The following is a 22,399-nucleotide window of genomic DNA, read 5'->3' as shown; positions in this document are numbered from 1 at the left end:
TTTCCGGAAGTCATTTTCAGTGAAACAAACGGAGCTTAAGAAATGAATTTGGACAATAAATAAAGGTTGTTTTCTAAATAAGTTGGGCCTCGAGTAGGATTTTTTGACTTGGGCCCAACTTGAATTGGCCTAAACTTTCTTTCTTTTTTCTCCTACTGTTTTGCTGTCATTTCGTTATTTTATTGTTACTGTATCTCCTTACTAAGTTACATCTCTTTTAGTTACATCTCTTTTAGTGTTATTTAAGTATAAAGCTTTTTAATGTATTTTCAATTTGTTGAGAAATATTGTTTTTAATGTTTTTAGTGTATTTGATGTATTATAAATTTTTAATTTATTTTATATAAAAATAATTAAAAAATTTAATACCGACAGGCCGAGACGAGCTTAAGATTAAAATTTTTAATCTAAATCGAATTTGAACAGAATTTTAAGCTTACTTTTAGACCGGACAAAACCCAAACTTAAAAAATGGACCTAAATCTTTTGCATCGGTCCCGATTCATAATCAAGTCTACTCTCGTACAGCTACTACAAAATGTTTTTCGAGACACGAATCTTTGGGTTTATCATGGTCAATACAATCTTCTTTCTAAGCTAGTTTAATCACAAAAGTTAAACAATAAAAAATAATAGAGATAATCAATGAAATTAACTAATAGCATAAGATCTGGAGCGAATAGGAAGAAATTCTGTAAATATAAAAGGTTAAATTTATTAAAATATTTAAAATTAAAATTAAATTAATAGAATAAGTGAAAATGATTTAATGAAGGATGACCAAGATGAAAACAAATGAAATTTTGTGTAGTTTAACTGCTAAAATAGAAACGATTGATTGTACAGTTTACCCCAAAATTTATACAACTTAAATAACAATTTACACCTATGTTAACATATCTTTATCATATCAAGTTAGAAAACGAAACCAATTGAACAAAATTTGGTTAAAGTATCTAGGAGCTTTTTATTATAGGTATGGACAAAATTAGTTTTGTATTATTAAATAGATTAATTTAGTTTTTTATTATTAAAATTTAATTAAATATAAATTGTAATAAAATTAATATTTATTGTATAAAAATATCTTGAAAATTGTTATTTTACAATTGTAATTTAATTTTGAACAATATTTTATTTACGAAGTATAAAAACTTTAAAAATATTAATTATGTTCTATTCAAGTTTGATCTTATTTAATTTTTTAATAATAGAATACTTAAATTGATCCATTTAATAGTAGAACTAATTTAATCTTGTCCTTGACTTCTCAACTACATTCACATATTTTCATATGTTTATATAAAATAAAGGGTAAATTCACTAAAGGTCACTTTAAAATAAGATTTATCCTATTTTGGTCACTTTAATTTTTTTCTCAATTCAATCACTTTAAAGAGTAAACAAAATGCCATGTGTCGTCATTCAATTGACTAATGTGCCACGTCAACAATCCGTTTGTGGATTAATAGAATTTTTAACGACACTAACTAGTTTAATTAATTATCTTAATTAGAGTGACTAAATTGAGAGAAAAAAATTTAGAATGATCAAAATAGAACAAGTCTTATTTTATAGTGACCTTAGGTGAAATTTACCCTGAAGTAAAATAATGTGGAGTGGAATTTATTTCCCTCTCCAAGAATTTAAAATAAGATAAAAATATTCGAATTATAAAATATGGTTGGAGCTGGGAAGTAGCCGGGACGCTACTCCCCCGCCGATATGAAATACTAAATTTGTAATGCCTTAATTACCCTCCTCGAATCACAAATATTGCACCTTCACCATTCTACATGTTAGCGTCCACTTTATTGCAGTTAGGCCGTTACTGAGCAAGGGTATTTCAGTACATTGGCTTTCAAACTTGAAATTTGATGAAAAAGAAAAACAGATTAAAAACGCTATCGAAATCTGAAATCCTTTAAATCTTAAAAATAAAAATAAAAAAATCAGCTCAGTTTTCGGCTCTTGGCAGTTACCGGTTTCAGTTTACGTTCATTGTGAATCGTTAATGCAATTAGAGCAAGAGCAACCGTGTTGTGTAGGCTCAGTGGGTCAACCGCTCGACTCGGTTTCTCACTCGGATAATTCACACAGCTGAAAGGGAGATAAAAAATGGAACCTAGCATTTTCGTTATCCGTTTCCTAGATCTGAGTTGGTGAGATTTGACGCGTTGTATTCGACTCGGGAATGGCTTCTGCGGAAGCCGATTCCCGCATTAGCCTATTGGTAGTCCCGGCGCTAGAGAAGATAATAAAAAACGCTTCGTGGCGGAAGCACTCGAAACTGTCTCATGAATGCAAATCGATTCTCAAGACACTCACTTCTCCTTCGCCTCCGCCTCCGCCTTCGTCTCCGTCTCCGTCGGATTCGGAGCCGGAAAACTCGATCCCTGGACCAATCAATGATGGCGGCCAAGTAGAGTATTCACTCGCTGAATCGGAGTCTATTCTCAGTCCTCTGATCAATGCTTGTGCAACCTCTTTCAACAAGATCGTCGATCCCGCCGTTGATTGCATTCAGAAGATAATTGCACACGGGTACCTGCGTGGCGAAGCGGACCCCACAGGAGGCCCCGAGGCTCAGCTGTTATCCAAATTGATTGAATCCGTGTGTAAATGCCATGCTGTAGGTGATGAATCCATTGAATTGCTGGTATTGAAAACGCTTTTAACCGCGGTAACTTCCATCTCATTGCGAATTCACGGTGACTGTTTGTTGCAAACTGTGAGGACTTGTTATGATATATACTTAGGGACCAAAAATGCGGTTAATCAAACGACTGCGAAAGCTACTTTGATTCAAATGTTAGTTGTTGTCTTTAGGAGAATGGAGGCTGATTCTTCAACGGTTCCGGTTCAGCCAATTGTAGTGGCTGAATTGATGGGACCAATTGAGAAATCGGATGCTGATGGATCAATGATTCACTTTGTTCAAGGGTTTATAACTAAAATCATGCAGGACATTGATGGAGTGTTTAATCCAGCGACACCAAGTAAGGTTTCTTTAGGAGGCCATGATGGCGCATTTGACACTACTACTGTTGAAACCACTAATCCTACTGATTTGCTGGATTCTACTGATAAGGATATGTTGGATGCAAAATATTGGGAGATTAGTATGTATAAGACAGCACTGGAAGGGAGGAAAGGAGAGTTGGCGGATGAGGAAGCAGAGAGAGACGATGATTTGGAGGTTCAGATTGGGAATAAGTTAAGGCGGGATGCGTTTTTGGTGTTCAGAGCACTTTGCAAGTTGTCGATGAAGACACCACCTAAAGAGGCTTTGGCGGATCCCCAGTTGCTGAGAGGGAAGATTGTGGCACTGGAATTGTTGAAGATCTTTTTGGAGAATGCTGGAGCTGCTTTTAGAACAAGTGAAAGGTATCTTTCTGTTCCATCTTTGCACATATGTCTCTGCTTTTATTGATTGTTCTAATTTGCATTCCGAGAAGTTTCTTTTTAGGGATTTAGTTCTGCATTTTCTTAACTCTTAAGTTCTAAGTGTTGAAGTTTCTTGATATGTCCTAATATAGTTTGCTGAATATGTTTTAGTATGTGCTGGAGGATAAATATGTGCTGAATATGGGTTATAGTCACAAACAATACTAAGGTTTAGGCACTTGGGTAACGAGTCTCGAAGCATTGCCAAAACCATTGTAATTAGATTTTGAGAAATCTGAGGTGGCTTTTCCTTATGAGGTGATAAAAGTAAACCTTGGTAGTATAGAATTTTTCTGGATATTTTAAACCATATTGTGTTGTAATCTTCTGGTTGTGTACCCTTTGAACATTTAACAAATTGTTCTGGGTGTTTTAGTGATGTGCCTTTTTATTGACCAATTTAGTTCTAGCCCCTGGTTACTTTGGAAACCGGCGGTGTTTTTACTTGTTTATTTAATAGCACTGTTGCTTCAATTAATATTCTAGCACCAGCTTTAGGTCTTGATTTGTCTAAGAGATTTTATTCTATGTTTATAGTGAGATTTTTAAAAAAAAATTTAAAGATATATTTCATGTTTTAACATGGTTATTACTATTTACTAGTACATATAATATCTTTTTCCTTGATTAAAGTTGACTGTATTTTATTCCTTTTCCACATTTCATTTTTGTTTGCTCATAGTACCTATACTGAATTTGAATTTTCCTACTGGTGAAAATGCTTCTGATGGTACAGGTTTTTAGGAGCCATTAAGCAGTACTTGTGTCTGTCACTGTTGAAGAACAGTGCTTCAACTCTTATAATCGTTTTCCAGCTTTCTTGCTCCATTTTCATTAGTCTGGTGTCGAGGTTGCGAGCTGGCTTGAAAGCCGAGATCGGAGTATTTTTTCCTATGATTGTTCTGAGGGTCTTGGAAAATGTTGCTCAACCTAATTTTCAGCAAAAGATGATAGTTCTCCGTTTTCTGGATAAACTTTGTGTTGATTCACAAATCTTAGTAGATATCTTTATTAACTATGATTGTGATGTCAATTCGTCAAACATATTTGAGAGGTATTCTCCTACCTTTGTAATTTTATCGAGCTTGAGAAAATATTTTTGTTAGACTTTAATCACTTTTGTATTTTCCCCATTATTTTCATTATGGTTCTTTCCAGAATGGTCAATGGACTCCTGAAAACAGCTCAAGGTGTTCCTCCTGGTACAGCGACAACACTATTGCCTCCCCAGCAAGCAACCATGAAATTTGAAGCTATGAAATGTCTAGTAGCTATTTTGAAATCAATGGGAGGCTGGATGAACAAACAGTTGCGCATTCCAGATCCTTATTCTACCAAGAGATTTGAAGCAGCTGAGAACAGTCTTGAACCTGGAACTGTCTCCTTGGAAAATGGGAATGGGGATGAGCCTGTTGAAGGGTCAGATTCTCAATCTGAAGCCATTAACGAGTCTTCTGAAATTTTAACAATTGAGCAGCGTCGAGCTTACAAGCTTGAACTTCTGGTATGTCTCCAAATGATGTCTAGTAAACTGATCTGAGGGTATTCATTTTAGTTAATCATGATTCATGAAATCTAACATAAAATTCCTGGCAGGAAGGTATATCTCTTTTTAATCGGAAGCCTGAAAAAGGAATTGAATTTCTAATCAAAGCAAGAAAGGTTGGTAACTCCCCGGAGGAGATAGCGGCTTTTCTTAAAAATACATCTGGTCTGAAGAAAACGTTGATTGGTGATTATCTCGGAGAAAGGGAAGATTTGCCACTGAAAGTGATGCATGCCTATGTTGACTCCTTTGACTTTCAAGGCATGGAGTTTGATGAGGCAATCCGAGCCTTTTTGCAAGGTTTTAGGTTGCCTGGTGAGGCACAAAAGATTGATCGAATCATGGAAAAGTTTGCTGAGCGTTATTGCAAATGTAACCCTAAGGCTTTCATCAGTGCTGATACTGCATATGTCCTCGCTTACTCTGTCATAATGCTCAATACTGATGCTCATAACCCTATGGTTAAGAACAAGGTGCATATACATTACCTGATCTTGTTTCCATTTAGTGCTTGAAAATTGATGTTCTCCCTTTTCCTAAATTGAAACGTGCAGATGTCAGCTGATGATTTCATAAGAAACAATCGTGGCATAGATGATGGAAAAGATTTGCCAGAAGAATACTTAAGCTCATTATTTGAACGGATATCAAGAAATGAGATCAAAATGAAAGATGATGATTTGTCTATGCAACAGAAACAGTCAATGAATTCCAACAGAATTTTAGGTCTGGACAATATCTTGAATATTGTGATACGCAAGAGTGATGAAGACGAGCATATGGAGACCAGTGATGACTTTATCAGGCACATGCAAGAACAATTTAAAGAAAAAGCTCGCAAATCTGAGTATGATCAACTGCCATTTGAGCTTTTATGTTGATGCTTTACTGTAGAGAGATTCCTGTTTGCCTCTATATAGCTGAACCATCTTACTAGGTCTTTCCTCTTTAAAATCTTATGCCTTTATATTTTGTTAGAATAAGGTGAAATCCTGGGTACTTTTATCAATTTTTTACATGGCTCACGCTTAATTAATCTGTTAAGATGCTGTAAATATTATATACTATTTTAGATATTTTACCTTTACCTTGTGGTATTTTTAACAGGACGTCCCCCCACCTCCCATCTTTATGTGCACATGTTCCCTGAAATGTGGCATTTAACATTTGAAAAAGAAACTCTGTTGTTGATTGCCATTTGATTTCCATTGTACTGGCAATTTGTAGGTCAGTTTATTATGCAGCCACAGATGTGGTGATTCTGAGATTCATGGTTGAGGCAAGCTGGGCTCCTATGTTGGCTGCGTTCAGTGTGCCTCTTGACCAAAGTGATGATGAAGCAGTAACAGCATTGTGTATTGAAGGCTTCCGCTGTGCAATACATGTCACTGCTGTGATGTCCATGAAGACTCATAGAGATGCATTTCTGACTTCATTAGCTAAGTTTACTTCACTCCACTCTCCAGCAGATATAAGGCAGAAAAATATAGATGCAATCAAGGTTAGCATTTTGGCTTTTTCTGCAGTGAATATTTTGTCAGTAACCCTTCTCTATTTTTATTCTGAAAATTACTATAAAGTGCTTAATTTTTGTGATATTTTTCTCTTTGTCTTCTCTTTTCAAATGCTTGTAATCTTGCAAACTCTGTAATGCTGTATGGTCACATCAGTTATAAAGTGCTTAATTTTTGTGATATTTTTCTCTTTGTCTTCTCTTTTCAAATGCTTGTAATCTTGCAAACTCTGTAATGCTGTATGGTCAGATCAGTTAGAATGCTTTATTTCATTTTAGCCATTGCTGATATTCTGTTATGCGCCTTGGCGTAGGATCTAGTCACAGGTCTAGACGAGAAAGAATTCTTGCTTTGACCTATGGTTACTCAAAATGCAGATTCGTCCTTGACTGAACCCCCTCTCAAAATAACGTTTCTTTTGATAGAATAATTGCTTACCTCTTGATTTCATATTGACAGCCTTTTATAGACTGTTAATGACAAAGGAAAGAGTCCTAATTGACATAAAATAGAATTCCTAACTTAGAGTTTATGAAGGAAATAAAAACCTAATATAATAGATAAGTAAAACTAAAACTCTTAGTAAAACCTGATATATAATAAATAAATAAAACTAAAAACTCCTATTGCAATTAAAGTGTCCATATCATTACTCGCCTTCTCGGAATTGAGCTTGTCCTCAAGCTCAAATTCAAAATAAACTTCAAAACTTATCCAAAATCATCTATCTCATCATCATCTTGCTTGCCTTCAACATCTGGTATTTCTATCCAAAATAACCTTTTACATTTGTGTCCCATGGAATAAGACTCGTCACAATTATAACACAGCCCTTTAGCCATTCTTTCTGTCATTTCTATCTGTGTCAATCTCTTAATAAATGGTGCAGAAGAACCTATTTTGCCGTTGTTCCCTGTTGGTTCTATTGTTTGTCCCCCTCCCTTTGCAATTTTCTGAGTTGTTGGAATGATTGAATTGCTGTCAGTGTTTTGGGAAGTTGACCAATTTAGATTGGTTTGAGATAACATCTTGGAAGAGACTTTTTGTTTACGTTCCAAAGCTCGAGCCATATTCATTGCAACTCCAAGGTTTCCCGGTTGTTGCATCTCAATATCAATTCTAAGTTCCTCTACCAATCCAGCAGTAAAAAGGTTTACTTGTTGTCGAGGTTTAAGATCAGTAGTCCTAGCGAGTAGTGATTGAAATTGGCGTTGATATTCTTCTACCGTCCCAGTTTGTCTCAAGTTTGCAAGTTCCCCCAAGGGGTTATTACTCATAGGTGGCCCAAACCTGATATGACAACACTCTCTGAAGCGTTCCCAATCCAGATTTGCCTCCTCTTCTTCGATTTGATCAAACCATAATTGTGCCTCTCCTAAAAGATGGAATGAAGTTAGGCCGACTTTGTCTTCTTCGTTGGTCCGTTGATTGCCAAAAAAAATTTCGCATCTTTTTAACCATCCTAAAGGATCTCCAACCCCATCATAAGTGGGAAATTCCATCTTAGAGTATCGTGGCACCATGCCCCCACCATGTTGCGAATCTGAATTTCTTTTCTTGCCTCCACTGTTGCCTTGTTCTTCATTATTTTTTTCTGAATCCCCTTTCATTATCTTTTGGACCGAAAGAGATAACATCGCCACCTGCTCCTCTAACGCTTGTTGCCTTGTAGCCATTTGTTCCATGAATGCCTCCAACTTGGCTGTCAAAGTTTTTTCGCCACCCATGACAGCTGGCTCCGATACCAAGTTGTTATGCGCCTTGACGTAGGATCTAGTCACAGGTCTAGACGAGAAAGAATTCTTGCTTCGACCTATGGTTACTCAAAAGGCAAATTCGTCCTTAACTGAACCCCCTCTCAAAATAACGTTTCTTTTGATAGAATAATTGCTTACCTCTTGATTTCATATTGACAGCCTTTTATAGACTGTTAATGACAAAGGAAAGAGTCCTAATTGACATAAAATAGAATTCCTAAAACTCTTAGTAAAACCTGATATATAATAAATAAATAAAACTAAAAACTCCTATTGCAATTAAAGTGTCCATATCATATTCATTGTAATCTTTGGTTTTGAGATGACAATGTATGGTTGACTTACTCAACCTCACCTCAAAAGGAATGTCATTACGGAAAAATTTTCCATACTTTTACTAAAATTGTTTCCCATGTATTTTTGAAGTTATTCTTTAAGTAGAAGCTTTAATAAGTGGCCTTGGGGAACTCATTAGTGAGACCCATTATTTGAACTCTCTGAAAATTTCCATTTGCTTGTGGACCTAACATAGAATTTTCCTTTTACATTGTTAATAGGCAATAGCTACAATTGCAGATGAAGATGGAAATTATTTACAAGAGGCTTGGGAGCATATTTTGACATGTGTGTCACGGTTTGAACATTTGCATCTATTGGGAGAGGGTGCTCCTCCGGATGCCACTTTCTTTTCCTTTTCTCAGAATGAATCAGAAAAATCTAAGCAAGCTAAGTCATCTGGCCTTCCTGTTATAAGGAAGAAGGGTTCAGGAAGAATTCAGTATGCTGCTGCTGCTGTGATGAGGGGCTCATATGATAGTGCTGGTATTGGAGGTAATACTGGGGCAATCACATCTGAACAGATGAACAATTTAGTCTCTAATCTCGACATGTTAGAACAAGTTGGAAGCTCTGAAATGAATCGTATATTCACACGTAGTCAAAAATTGAATAGCGAGGCTATAATAGACTTTGTTAAGGCTCTTTGCAAGGTGTCCATGGAGGAATTGAGATCTACATCTGACCCTCGGGTTTTTAGCCTAACAAAAATTGTTGAGATAGCGTAAGAATCATTCCACTTCTCTTCCTTTGGCTTAAACTTAATGCATTTTGTTTATGTTTCTTGACTGCTAATTTTCTGATATACTGACAGGCACTATAACATGAACCGGATTCGGCTTGTATGGTCAAGCATCTGGCTTGTACTCTCTGATTTCTTTGTGACCATTGGCTGTTCTGAAAACCTGTCAATTGCGATTTTTGCGATGGACTCTTTACGGCAGCTATCAATGAAATTTTTGGAGCGAGAGGAGTTGGCTAATTACAATTTCCAAAATGAATTTATGAAGCCTTTTGTTATTGCAATGCAGAAGAGTAGTGCTGTTGAAATCCGAGAATTAATCATTAGATGTGTCTCACAAATGGTGTCATCTCGAGTCAATAATGTCAAATCAGGGTGGAAGAGCATGTTCATGGTATTGAATTTTTAATATCTATCACACAATAGATATATATCATAGTTTTGATACCTTAATCTTTGATCTATTTATTATTGAACCGATAAATCTTTCAGGTTTTCACCACTGCAGCTTATGACAACCACAAAAACATTGTACTACTAGCCTTTGAAGTAACAGAAAAGATAATTCGAGACTATTTCCCATACATAACCGAAACTGAAACAAACACATTCACAGATTGTGTGAATTGCCTAATTGCATTCACCAACAATCGATTCAACAAGGATATTAGTCTCAATGCAATTGCTTTTCTGCGATTCTGTGCCACAAAACTTGCTGAAGGGGATCTCAGCTACGCATCTATCAAAACTGATAAGGAATCAGGGAATACTTCTCAATCTTCACCTAGCAAGGGAAAGGACGGAAAACAAGAAAACGGAGAGATGATTGATAAGGATGATCATATCTATTTTTGGTTACCTTTGTTGGCTGGTAAGGAAAAATGAACCAGTTGTTTCAACGTTACTAGGCATTCGAATTTGCTTTATTTTCAAAATTTTAATCATACTTTTATCTTCTTACTATACAAATGCTTTATTTTCTGAAGTGAACTTACATTACATTTTGCTGTGTAGGTTTATCAAAACTTGGCTTTGACCCTAGACCGGAAATTAGGGAGAGTGCTTTACAAGTGCTGTTTGAAACTTTGAGCAACCATAGTCACCTCTTCTCACTACCATTATGGGAAAAGGTGTTTGAATCTGTCCTTTTTCCAATATTTGAATACGTACGCCATGCTATCGATCCATCAGGTGGTGACCCACCTGAGCAGGGAATTGATAGTGAAATGAGTGAGATTGATCAAGATGCATGGCTCTATGAGACGTGCACCCTGGCACTTCAACTGCTTGTAGATCTTTTCGCGAGTTTTTATAATACTGTCAATCCACTTTTACCGAAGGTACTCTCTTTACTTGTAAGTTTTATCAAGCGTCCTCACCAAAGCCTAGCTGGAATCGGGATTGCTGCATTTGTACGTTTGATGACCAATTCTGGTTATGTTTTCCTCGAGGAGAAGTGGCTGGAAGTAGTTTCTTCAATAAGAGAAGCCGTTAATGCAACACTTCCTGATTTCTCGTACTTCGTTAGTGGGGATATCATGCTTGAAGGCGATGGAAATGTATTGAATGACCAAAGCAATAAGGCTTCTCATGGTTCTGACATGGCTCGTGATGATTCAGAGAGCCTAGGAAAGCAACGTCTTTATGCTTCTTTATCTGATACGAAGTGCCGAGCTGCTATTCAGCTTTTGTTGATTCAGGTCCGATTTCTCATCTTAATATTGAAATATAATCAGAAATCTATCCTCTTAAATCGAATGGAAATTGCTATATGTGTTGTACCCCTATTATGATATTTGAAACTGTCTGAATCTTAAATCTGGTAGTCTCTTAGGATACTTCACTGTCGGAATTTACTTTGTGGATGTAGTTTCTATGCTGATTGGCTCTCTACCATTGTTTGCATGAACATTCAACTAGATACCAAGGTTTTAAGTTCAAAATGGGGCTAACTTGGAGTTCAACTCTTTTTATCCCGACAGGCAACGATGGAAATTTACAACATCAATCGAACTCGCATATCAGCTAAGAACATCTTAGTCCTTGTTGATGCAATGCATGATGTAGCTTCCCATGCTCACGGGATCAACAACGATACCATATTACGTACCAAGCTTCAAGAGTTTGGTCGGATGACACAAATGCAAGATCCTCCATTATTACGTCTCGAGAACGAATCGTATCAATTTTGCCTTACATTCTTGCACAATCTGATATTAGATAGGCCTCCAAGTTTTGAGGAAGCAGAAATAGAGTCCCATCTTGTTGGTCTTTGCCAAGAGGTTTTACTGTTTTATATCGAAAGCGCATGCTCAGGACAGACTTCCGTAACATCCGCCGATGGCCAAACCCAATGGATGATTCCTTTAGGTTCTGGGAAACGAAAAGAACTGGCCGCACGTGCACCTCTTGTCGTAGTGACTCTACAGACCATATGCAGCCTCGGAGACACTTTGTTCGAGAAGAACTTAGCTAAGTTCTTCCCTCTTCTTTCGAACTTGATAAGTTGTGAACATGGTTCAAATGAAGTCCAGGCAGCTCTTAGTGATATGCTCAACTCCTCAGTTGGTCCACTTTTGCTTCAATCCTGTTGATCTTCGAGATTCGACCGTTATGGTAAATATGTTTCTTTTCCCTTTTTCTTTTTGCCTCTTATTAACTCCATAGTTTTCCTTCTATGTTGCTCCAGCTCTTTTTCTTCAATGAGTTAGAGTATCGGTGTCCGACACCCATATCGGGTATAGGGATATGATACTTCAAAGTTTTTTTTAAAAAAAAAAGAAAGAAAAAGGAAAGTAAATACACCTAGTGTTGGACACATTCATATTCGACACAGCCTCTTTTGTTTTCTCCTTTAGTTAATAATAATTGATTTTTGAAGAGTTGGCTTCCAATACTGCTTTTGAACTGAATAGCTGTTCTTTCGGAATAGTAGAAAAATAATGGTTAAAATGTTTTATAAGTTCTTATACTTTTCATAAATTTGAAATTTAGTCTTTTTACTTTTATTTTTAAGAATTTAGTCTCTCTATATTTCAGGTTTCAAAATTTAGGTACTACTATTAAAACTATTAAAATTATTTTATTAAATTCAAATTCATTACAACATTTGTTTAGTTACATTGTTATCAAGTGAGCATTTTTTTATTTTAAAATATCACGCCAATAAATTTAACAATATTAATAATTGAACTTGAATTTTGAAATTTGAAAAATAAAAGACTAAATTCCTGAAATAAAAGTATAGAGATTAAATTCTAAATTTGTGGAGAATATAGAAATTTATGGCATATTTTAACAAAAAAAAAAAGAGTAAAAGACGATAGAAAAGTGAAAAGAAAAAGTTTGCAAATAAAATCGTGCAAATTATCATTTTCCAAGGAATCAATAGAAATTGAAAAGAGAATGAGTGGTTGGAGTCATGTATATTTTCAATATTGTCTATTATTTTACTCCTAGAGTAGAATGATAAAATAAAATAATTTTCTCTTAATTTTTCAATCATAAGTGTAAAAAGAAAGTATTTTTTTAGGTTTGTTTTCTTTTAATCTTCATATAACAAGTACACGTTCATATAACTACTCTTTTTATTGTCGAAAGAAAAGGTTTTGAAATCCAGATTTTGGCATTTATACTTGGTCTAGCTATGCTCTTAGTACAATAAATTTATGCGAATTTTCTTTTAAAAATAAAATGTCTGTCAATTTTTTTGGATTAGTAATTATGTGCTTCATTATATAAGAAAAATAAAATTAAAGAATTTTACAACCTATATTTAGAGTTGAAATCTTACAATCCCAATATGAATCTTAGATTCCTTGAATTTGAAGATTGAATCAAGAACTCATGCTGACAACAATTTTTGCTTTTAAATCTTTACCCTGTCTAATTTTTTATTTATTTTTAATTTTTTCATCATTTCTCTCTTTCTAAAAAAATATGTTTAGACACGTTTAAAAAGAGGGATAACACACGTCGAAAATTTTCATTTCCTTTTCCAATGGGGGGATTAATGTACTTTACTTCATTCATTGGAACATTCAATATAAGACTCAAAGATTATTCTGATACTACTTGTAAAATTCTCATTACTCTTTTTTTTCTTTTCTTAAAAAGACTAGCTCTCATTGGGGCATTCAATGTGGAAGCAAACAATAAAAAATTAACAATCATTACTCTCTTCTTAAAAGATATGTTTAATAGGATGTGTAGGAAGTAGTATGGCAGTGGATGAAATAACATTATCACTCACTAGCAACCGAACAAATTACAGTAGTGGATGACAATAACAAGATTACAACCTTAATTTTTGAAGTGGAAAGGATGACAATAAAAGACTTAAATCATTGCTACCTTAGACAATAAACTTAAACAAATGATTTAATTACTACTAAAAATATTATATTAACCTTAGAAAATATAACCAATTTCGTGATGTAAGAAAATTTCCTAAATACAATTTTTTCAACAAAAAGAAAAACTATTATAAGTACGTCATAATTAGACAATTCATTATCGTTTCATCAATACTTACACACACCAATTAAGAATAGAGGTATTTAAACAATTAACCAAACCGAATTAATATTAACTAAATTAACCAATTTTTAATCCTTTAACCATTAACCAAACTGAAATTTTTTCAAAGAAATTAATCAAACCAAAATATTTCGATTAATTTAGTTAGTTAGCCAAAATTTATGTTTTTTTTGTTAAAACAAGTATAAAACAAATAAAAAAATTGATAATTTTTATTTGACCGTAATAACCGAATTAGTAATCGCCTAATACATATGATATATAATATTATTTATTAAGTTTAGTTAATTCGATTAGTTACTCGATTTCAAACCGAATTAACCGTTAACCAAAATTTCAAAAAGAGTTTAACCAACCTAAGATCGAATTAGATCGATTCGGTCGGTTAATTCAGTTTTAATCGAAGTTTGAACACCCCTAATTAAGAGAACTCATCAATTTTTATATCATAACAATTTATTTATGTTCCCTGAATATTTAAAGAATACATAATGAGTTAGTCCCCCCAGTTAGCTAATAGAAGTTTGTTTCTTTAAAAAAAGAAAAAGGGGAAAATATTGACTCACTCAACTCAATTGCCTACAAAATTTTTATCCCTTCCCACTTTTTTAACTAACACCAACATACACTAAGCTGAATGAAGAACCTAGTAAACATGATCGTAATAATATCATAAGCCAACCCAGTCTTAAAGAATCTCCCACCTTACCCTCTATACAATGCCAACATTTTGTTGTTTTTCCTATAGCTACATCCACATACTCGAATAATCCGGTTTCGAAAACCCAACACTTCATCTCAAATCATACTTCTATCCTTAGTCGTCTCATTTCAGCTCGAAATATGGGACTTAAATTCAGAGTTCGTCGAGCAAGACTTCTTATGTCTTCTCGAGAACAATCCCGCGATATCCGAACCAGCTCCCAAAGGGCACCTCCGCTTATCATGTCCTTTGCGTTTACTTCTGAAATTTCGAAATAAAGGTTCCTTCATGTAATTTTTCTTTTAAGGTTTAAGAGGGTTTAGAATTTAAGGTATACGCTTTTATTGATAGAGAAGAAATCTGACTTACCATGTTGCGCTAAATGACATAGTGCAAGCTCAATGTGTCTCCTAATAGGTGAGGAATCATTGTTAGCGTTTTGCACAATCCATGGAAGCGCACCATCATTGATAAGAACCGATCTCCCACTTTTTATGCCTGGAGTCGTTATAAGATCATGCAAAAGAAAGACAATAGAACTTGAGTTGAGGCCATTTCATGGAAGGTGAGGCCAAGCTAAAAGAGTGAATAAAGATTTGAAAAGAATACATATAGCTTAAATCAGGTTCATCTTCGGTCCACTCTAAAAGATAATTAAAAACTTCACCGCTAAACAATCAAACAATGTCGAGTTAGAGATCAAAGACTTACCATTAGTTGACGCACGGGATTCACATTTGGCGAAGTTGGCAATTCCACGTGCAACTTGGGAAAGAACATCAGGGTGTCCACATCTCGCCATTCCCAGCAAGGCCTTAATTCCACCTTCGGACCTCAGCTTTGTTTGCAACTTATCTGGAAGAAGCATGAGCATGTTAGAGAAGCAGAAAGAGCAGACCCAGATATACCGCTCGGAAAGAATCTATATTATTCGGACTTGAGTGTGCAAATGCGTTCTATTTTTCCAAGTTTCTCTTTGGAAAGTACTAGGAGGGGATATATCCCAATACCAGAATCAGGATATGCATTAGACAAGGGTGTCAGGCACAGATACTTTAAAAAAAGAAGAAAAAAAAAATCGAAAGCAACATAAAAATGAATAACCCTGATTTAATCAAGAAATTCTTCATGCAAAAGCTTTAAGCGCATAATTTACATAGTGCTTGAGATCGATCATGTAATATAATGGTGCCAAAACCCAAAAGCATCTCCTTATAGATGCATTCGTTTTACAAATTAGTTGACACTCATCTGATTACTCTCATTTCAAGGATTCATTCCTTTAATCACCAAAGGAAAGGTTATAAAATCCCAACACAAAACTTATTAGCTAAAGAGGTGATACAAAAGGAAATGCGGTATACCATTCCCGCATAGGTTAGCTATAGCTCCAGCAACCATGCGTAGAGACTGAGGGTCCTCAGCACGAGATGCAGTCACAGACAATAAATTGATTCCCCCTTGAATCATTATGAGTTCTTGATTGGTTTCTGCATTGCATAAAAGGAAACAATATTAAACTCATGTAATCGGAACTCGGAACTATTCAGTAGCCAAACTCTTAAGCAATAACAGTAACATCGATTAAAAACAAAGAAAAGTTTACACAGAATGAGATGATATTGAAGAACAATTACCATTCATAGCAAGATTGGCAATTGCACCAGCTACGACTCTGCCAATATTTTCATCCTCATAGCTTCTGAGAAGCATCAGCAAGGAAGTAAGACCACCAGCTTCAACAATCCTTTCCTGATTCGCTTCTGTTCAGTACATGGGACATGCACTTTGTTACTCGGAAAACCAAGTTAAACAGTCTTATAACACAAATTTATTTAAGCATTTACAAGAGATAAAGCTTATCATGTGAGAAATAGAGGTTTAATTGTGGATAATCATCCAAGGCACATCAAGTAATAGCATAAAAAATCAAAGCTTTTACTCACCTTCAGCAGCTAGGTTGGCGACCACTTTCACAGCATGAATGCGTACATTGGCATCCTCTGACTCGAGCAAAGCTAAGATCTTTTGCAATCCAACTGGTAAATTGATAGGACAATAAGTAATGCATGCACAGAAGTTTGTTTAACTGATATTATGAAAATACACCTTTTTTATCACCTTGTTCAAATAGTGCAGCAACTGGCGTCTTATGTCCATTTAATGAGTCCCTAACTTGAGACATTGGAGAATCTAAACCGCCATAAGCATTTGCAGATCCATTTCTTCCAAGACACCTTCTCATCTACGTAGTAAAATAAAAAGGAAACCAGCATAACTTGTTTTTTTATTAATTCATGTGCATGTGTTTGATTTAAGCATGCCGTCACATGAAGAGAATTCAACTTGTTAGAACAATGGCCTTAAAAGCATGATAACTTCCAGGATCCAAATACCTGGTCGGCTTCAAAAGTCAGTTGTAACATTTGACTTCTTAGTATAATCATTTCTTCTTCAAGCTTCTTTTTTTGACGAACCTCATCTGCCAGAGCTTTTTGGAGCTTCAAGATTTCAGAACCACCACCTTCCTAGTTCACCAAAAAATCCACATATATCATTATCCAGAAGCCAACAGAAGCTTAGAGAACTTGATACAAAAGTATTCATGATTCACTAAACAAGCATACCCCTGAATCTGGGCACTGCCCTAGCTGACTCCTAAGTTTGTTGACCTTGTCTTCAGCTTCCTTTCTCATGTGAATTTCTTTCAATAGTAGCTTTTTGACCTCAGCAACATCCTCAACGATAGAAGAAACTGGCCCCTAAAAATTATGATGAAGAAATATATTATCATAATACATGCACAAGATGGCCAAAAATCCGATGTACAAAGATGCCAATCTCCCCCAAACTCAACCCAACCTGACACAGACAGGTTTGGGGATTTAAATTTGAGGACAGAAAAGAAACGAATTTCCCATCAGGGATAAGGATGGGGAATACAGTCCCCACCCTGATATGAATATACTTAATAAAGATGTATTGGTAAAGTTGAAAATATTGCACTATTCCCTGATTACATCATTGAAAATAAATTGCATGCCTGCCATCAAAAAAGGGGCCCGACTGGCGAGCAATGGATTCACATGATAATATTACATGACACACTAGATACAGTTGTTGATGCCAGTACCTCTCCGTTACATTTATCCTTCATGAAGCCATCACACCCATGCTTTTGTTGATTTTCTATCATCTTTTCCTCCAGCTTCTTAACAGATTCCATATATTCCATCTGGCACTTTAGTCGCTCCTTCTGTAAAAGGAAAGCACTAGGAGTTCATTACCACCATATCACACTCTCAAGCACAGAATGCGTTTAAAAGATAACTGAAAATAGAAAACCATGAGGCGTCGGCAAGAATCACCCATTGGGGAGAATGATGAATAACTGGACTAACCTCTAAGGCATCTGCAAAATTTCTCTCAACCTCCGAAACACGGTTTAGTGCTTCTAAGTTTATTCTTTCAACTTCATCATCAAATACTTTCTGTTGCCGTTCGTTTTCTGCAATGAGCTTGTCCAGCTGTATTTCAAGCTTTCTGGACAAACTTTTATAATCAAACTCTTCTTTTATTCTCAACATATTTTCCACCTTCATAGCCTGCAAGAAATGTAGTAATGCAGTGTCAAGTAAAAACATCCTACTTCTACACAATTAGAGACAACAGTACATACAAAATATGAATAAATGAACAGATGAAAGGAAAGTGAATGTCATGAAATGAAATCGAACTACTTGAATAAAAGAGATCAAAGTTAAAGAGACCAGAGTGCAATTACTTAATAACAGGTAAGTTGCATAATAACAGATGATATATTTAAGTGTATATATATATGAACCCATGAAAGATGACAATCTGAGCACTTTTTTCTATAAAAACTCACCCTTTGGCCAAACAGTATTGTACTTGTAGTCTCTCCTCGATGTCGTGGGGAGGGACCAATGGTAACTATTAATGAGGTTCTTGCAGTGCCTACAAATCATAAATCTACCTCATGATAACTTGGAAAACCAGTCAACTTGCTAGAAATAAAATTCCAAAAGAAATACAAGGAAGTACATAAAATTTTAGATCATAAACATATTCACCTAAAAGTACATGGTTCAGGTACAATGAAGCCAAAGCACACTTTGACTTACATGAGGATAAAAGATAACTCACCTCCAAATGAATCTCTAAGCAGCCTCGTAAGTTTTGAATCACGAACTGGCACGTGAGCACTATTCTCTGCTAAAGCATTAATGCACTTTCCCAAAGCACTCAGCGAAAGGTTAATAGACTTGGCTTCCTCCAACATGTGTCCCTCACTTCCTGCCAAAAGTATAGTGAATCAAACTCACTTTAAACCTAAGAACTTGAACTCATAAGAGTACCTCCAGCACTTGGGTAAGTCTACAAAAATATATAGGTGGGAACAGGAAGAAAAATTCTATCTGGCAAAAACATAAATTAACTACAGGCCAAATACAATGCTCAAGCACGTGGGGGAAAAACTCTAAAATACAATATGCAATTGACTTGCCACTGGAGGGAAATAAAAGGACCATGATATGTACCTGACTTGTGGACGCGCTCTGAGCCTGCCAAATCTACCAAAACCAGCTTGCTTTTTCGCACAAGAGGCTTTGGAGGTTTGGCAAAGTGAGAAGACTTGTCTGTTTCACTTGGAATAACATCTTCTGCTCCCAAAACCGATCTCTTAACATGTACCTGCACTAACATGGTTGAACACACAATATTTCATCAAAGGATAAAACAACAGCATAACTAAAGGCAGGACAACAAAAGCTTGATGCATAGAGACTGGGAAGGGGAAGAATGGAAGAGAAGATTAGTCACCATCAAAATAGCATGACTGCGCGATGATTCAGTGTTTAGCTTTGTATTTGCAGCAATTCGGTGAGCCTCTCCTGTCCTTAACAACTCCATAAAGTCCTGCTCGTCCCTGATTTCTACATGAGTTGCCCCTGGTAATGAAACATCTCCAGTTTTGGGATCTTCCACAATGGAAATATTATCATTTGCTGGATCAAGGAGATCCTGGATGGTCTCCATATAAAGCTTCAAGGACACATTGAAAGTAAACTAGTAAAAATTCTTAATGAGAGAACATACAAGCCCACAGGAATTGAAACAGAAAGTTTAATAAAATATCAGATAAAAGTTATAAATCTAATAAGCAATTAATACAAAATAACATGATCACATGGACATTATGGCATCAAAGAATTTTTTTCAATTAATTGAACAATTGAGATTAATAGAATTAAAATCATGCGATTGGCAACCTGCAAATATGAAACAGAAACAGAATCTGTTTCTGGAGAAACATTTGCTAAAATCTCCTCCATTGAGCGGACCATTATTCCACGAGCTGATGTATCTTCCTCACCCAACCGTCCAAGAGTAAAAGTTTTCCCGGTTCCAGTCTGGCCATAAGCCATTACAGTTCCATTATAACCATCCAAAACACTCTACAAAAGCCAAACCAACGTCAGTACACAGTCTCATTCATTAAGCCAAATCCATATAAGTGTTTACAGCTTGCTGGGGCTAACTAGAAAGATCTCCGAACAACAAAATGAGCATTTGACTGCATGATTTAATGGCATAATTATAATAGAACATTTAAAAAAAAAACAAAACAGACCTCTACAACGGGCTTCGCAACAACTTCATAGACACGCTTCTGAGAAGCAAATTCCGTAAGCACCTCATCAAACTCGTATGTTTCTGAATCCCAATTGTTCTTCCTAAGTTTAAGCCTCTTGAGCTACGTTAGAGCAAGAATATATAATTACAAAAATAATTAACGACAAAAACTATATAATAAAACATTATTGAAGCAAATAAAATAAATTATAACCACATAATAAATCACGGTTACTAAAATGAGATTTTAGAGTTTTTTTCACTTACCTCAGGCTGTAGTTCAACACAATCTGCAAAATCTGCATCCGCCACAGATTCTTCCGCGTTACGCGGCCTTAATCTAACAGCTACTCGAACTCTTCCAGGCACTGTAGAGAAAAAATCAAGCACAATAAAACATAATAATTAGTAAGTAACATAAAAAATACGTTGGCGATCACATTCACGAAACAATTAAAGAAAGCAAAATGAAAAAAAAAAAAAACCTCCGTCACTTCCTCCAGCGGACTTGGAGCGGCGAAGAGGTGCAGATCCTGGCGAGTGATTCGACGAAGGAGGAATTCTAGATTTGAATGAAGATGATTTGACATTCGATGAATTTGAAGCGGCGAGTGGCCTCATTGCTCCCTTGTGCAAACCCGTACCATTCCTGTAAACATTACACGCCATCACTTTCTTTCCTATTATAATTATTATTATTATTTTGAACTTGTTGCGTTTTCGTTTGTTTGCTTGTTTGGTGTTGGGGAAAATTTTAAGCGGACAGGGAGAAATTTTGAAGTGAAATTTCAAAGTAGAAAAGAAAAGAAAAAGAGTGATGATGGAGGAAGAGAAAGGGACCCACTGTGTTGGGAAATAGTTGGGAAAAAGACAGAGATGGTCTCAGTTTTCATGGGACCCGCCTCTCATCTTTTTAATTTTTATATTTAAAACTAAAATTTACCAAAACTTTCTCCTTTTATATTTATTTACTCTCATTGTTGTTGGAATTTAATTCAGAAATGGTAAACCCACTGTACAGATCCCTATTCTATAATGTGAAGTGCATTTTAGTCCTTATATGTTTTAAATGGATTGAAAAGTCTCTCTATGTTAGCAAAATGAGTAGAGGTGATCATGGGCCGGGCCGGGTTCGGGCCGGGCCCAAGTAAAATTTTAGGCCCGTCTACTAGGCCCGGGCCCGGCCCGAAATATGGGCCTAAAATTTTACCCAAGCCCGGCCCGAAATAAAATTACTAAGCCCGAGCCCAGCCCGGCCGACCCATATTAATTTTTTTTTCTTATTTTATTAAATAAAAAATTTAAAAATATAATAAATCAAATATATTTAAAAACATAAAAATAAATATTAAAACAAATAAAATAATACTAAAACAATTCTTAAAACAATACACAAATTAACAATATAATAAAAATAGTTATATTAAAATTTAAAATAATTAAAAATAAAAACAAAAATATATTAATATATAATTGGGCGGGCCCGGCCAAAAACTCTTACTCGAGGCCCGCCCGTTTTTAAACAGGCCTCGTTTTTGCCCAAGCCCATTTTTCGGCCTATATTTTTACCCAAACCCTCCCATTTTTCAGGCGGGCCTTGGCCGGGCGGGCCGCCACCCATGATCAGCTCTAAAAATGAGCAACTTAATAAATTTTCTGTAACTATCGAAGAAAACAATTAAATTTGGCGTTTATATAATTTTTTGTCCCTAAACTTGGCAATTAGATCCATTTTAGTATTTGAATTTGATAACTAAATCTATTTGAGTCCCTGAACTTGAATTCCGTCAAGATGTGATGATGTGATGTTATGAGATTATATTATGTTATCAAACTTTTATATTTTCCAACTTTAGATATCAAAATGAGCATAGTTTTCAAGTTCAAATGCCAAAAGACTAAAAAGAATACCGATAATAAAATGGACCTAATTGTCACGTTCAAAGATTAAAAATTACATTGCACTTAATTAAACAGTGTGACAAACATAAAATAGCATGTTTATCACCTTATTGTAGTTTAAGTTATACCAGAGTATTTAGCTGTGAATAAAATATGAAATCAAGTCAAACGAAACGCTACATCATTAAAAATATCATATTATAAAACGTCGGGTTTTTTTTAAAAAAAAAAAAACAACCATTATGCTCTCTTTCC

At 35.4% G+C, this 22,399-nt stretch overlaps 2 protein-coding genes across 2 annotated transcripts; one reads left to right on the top strand and one right to left on the bottom strand.

Moving 5' to 3' along the window:
• The first annotated feature begins 1,663 nt into the window (after positions 1-1,663).
• Positions 1,664-12,360, top strand: LOC108469693 (brefeldin A-inhibited guanine nucleotide-exchange protein 2-like). The gene is made up of 11 exons (XM_017770684.2): positions 1,664-3,387; positions 4,184-4,501; positions 4,606-4,951; positions 5,044-5,466; positions 5,548-5,840; positions 6,221-6,494; positions 8,822-9,324; positions 9,415-9,736; positions 9,835-10,213; positions 10,357-11,042; positions 11,325-12,360. Exons 1-11 carry the CDS (start codon positions 2,195-2,197, stop codon positions 11,934-11,936), a joined length of 5,349 nt encoding a protein of 1,782 aa, XP_017626173.1. The 5' UTR covers positions 1,664-2,194; the 3' UTR covers positions 11,937-12,360.
• Positions 12,361-14,319: 1,959 nt separating this feature from the next.
• Positions 14,320-21,123, bottom strand: LOC108469694 (kinesin-like protein KIN-UB). Its single transcript, XM_017770685.2, has 19 exons — positions 20,728-21,123; positions 20,510-20,610; positions 20,241-20,363; positions 19,879-20,064; positions 19,430-19,651; positions 19,147-19,300; positions 18,752-18,901; positions 18,474-18,562; positions 17,986-18,189; positions 17,718-17,840; positions 17,212-17,346; positions 16,981-17,112; positions 16,706-16,829; positions 16,531-16,623; positions 16,222-16,347; positions 15,949-16,074; positions 15,296-15,439; positions 14,954-15,082; positions 14,320-14,845 (listed from the first exon to the last, which is right to left on the bottom strand). Exons 1-19 carry the CDS (start codon positions 20,909-20,911, stop codon positions 14,685-14,687), a joined length of 2,706 nt encoding a protein of 901 aa, XP_017626174.1. The 5' UTR covers positions 20,912-21,123; the 3' UTR covers positions 14,320-14,684.
• Positions 21,124-22,399: the final 1,276 nt, after the last annotated feature.

Source organism: Gossypium arboreum, chromosome 8, assembly GCF_025698485.1.
Source record: "Gossypium arboreum isolate Shixiya-1 chromosome 8, ASM2569848v2, whole genome shotgun sequence".
Classification (NCBI taxonomy): domain Eukaryota; kingdom Viridiplantae; phylum Streptophyta; class Magnoliopsida; order Malvales; family Malvaceae; genus Gossypium; species Gossypium arboreum.
The sequence above is the reverse complement of the archived record's forward strand: the minus strand, read 5'-3'. Positions and strand labels throughout refer to the sequence as shown.

Coding starts and splice junctions, on each gene's coding strand:
- LOC108469693 (XM_017770684.2), top strand. CDS start 2,195: ATGGCTTCTGCGGAAGCCGATTCCCGCATTAGCCTATTGGTAGTCCCG. Junction 9,325..9,414: donor ACAAAAATTGTTGAGATAGC/GTAAGAATCATT, acceptor ATATACTGACAG/GCACTATAACATGAACCGGA. Junction 10,214..10,356: donor TTGGTTACCTTTGTTGGCTG/GTAAGGAAAAAT, acceptor TTTGCTGTGTAG/GTTTATCAAAACTTGGCTTT.
- LOC108469694 (XM_017770685.2), bottom strand. CDS start 20,911: ATGGCGTGTAATGTTTACAGGAATGGTACGGGTTTGCACAAGGGAGCA. Junction 19,652..19,878: donor TTTCTGTTTCATATTTGCAG/GTTGCCAATCGC, acceptor GTGTCCTTGAAG/CTTTATATGGAGACCATCCA. Junction 18,563..18,751: donor GCTTAGAGATTCATTTGGAG/GTGAGTTATCTT, acceptor TATGATTTGTAG/GCACTGCAAGAACCTCATTA.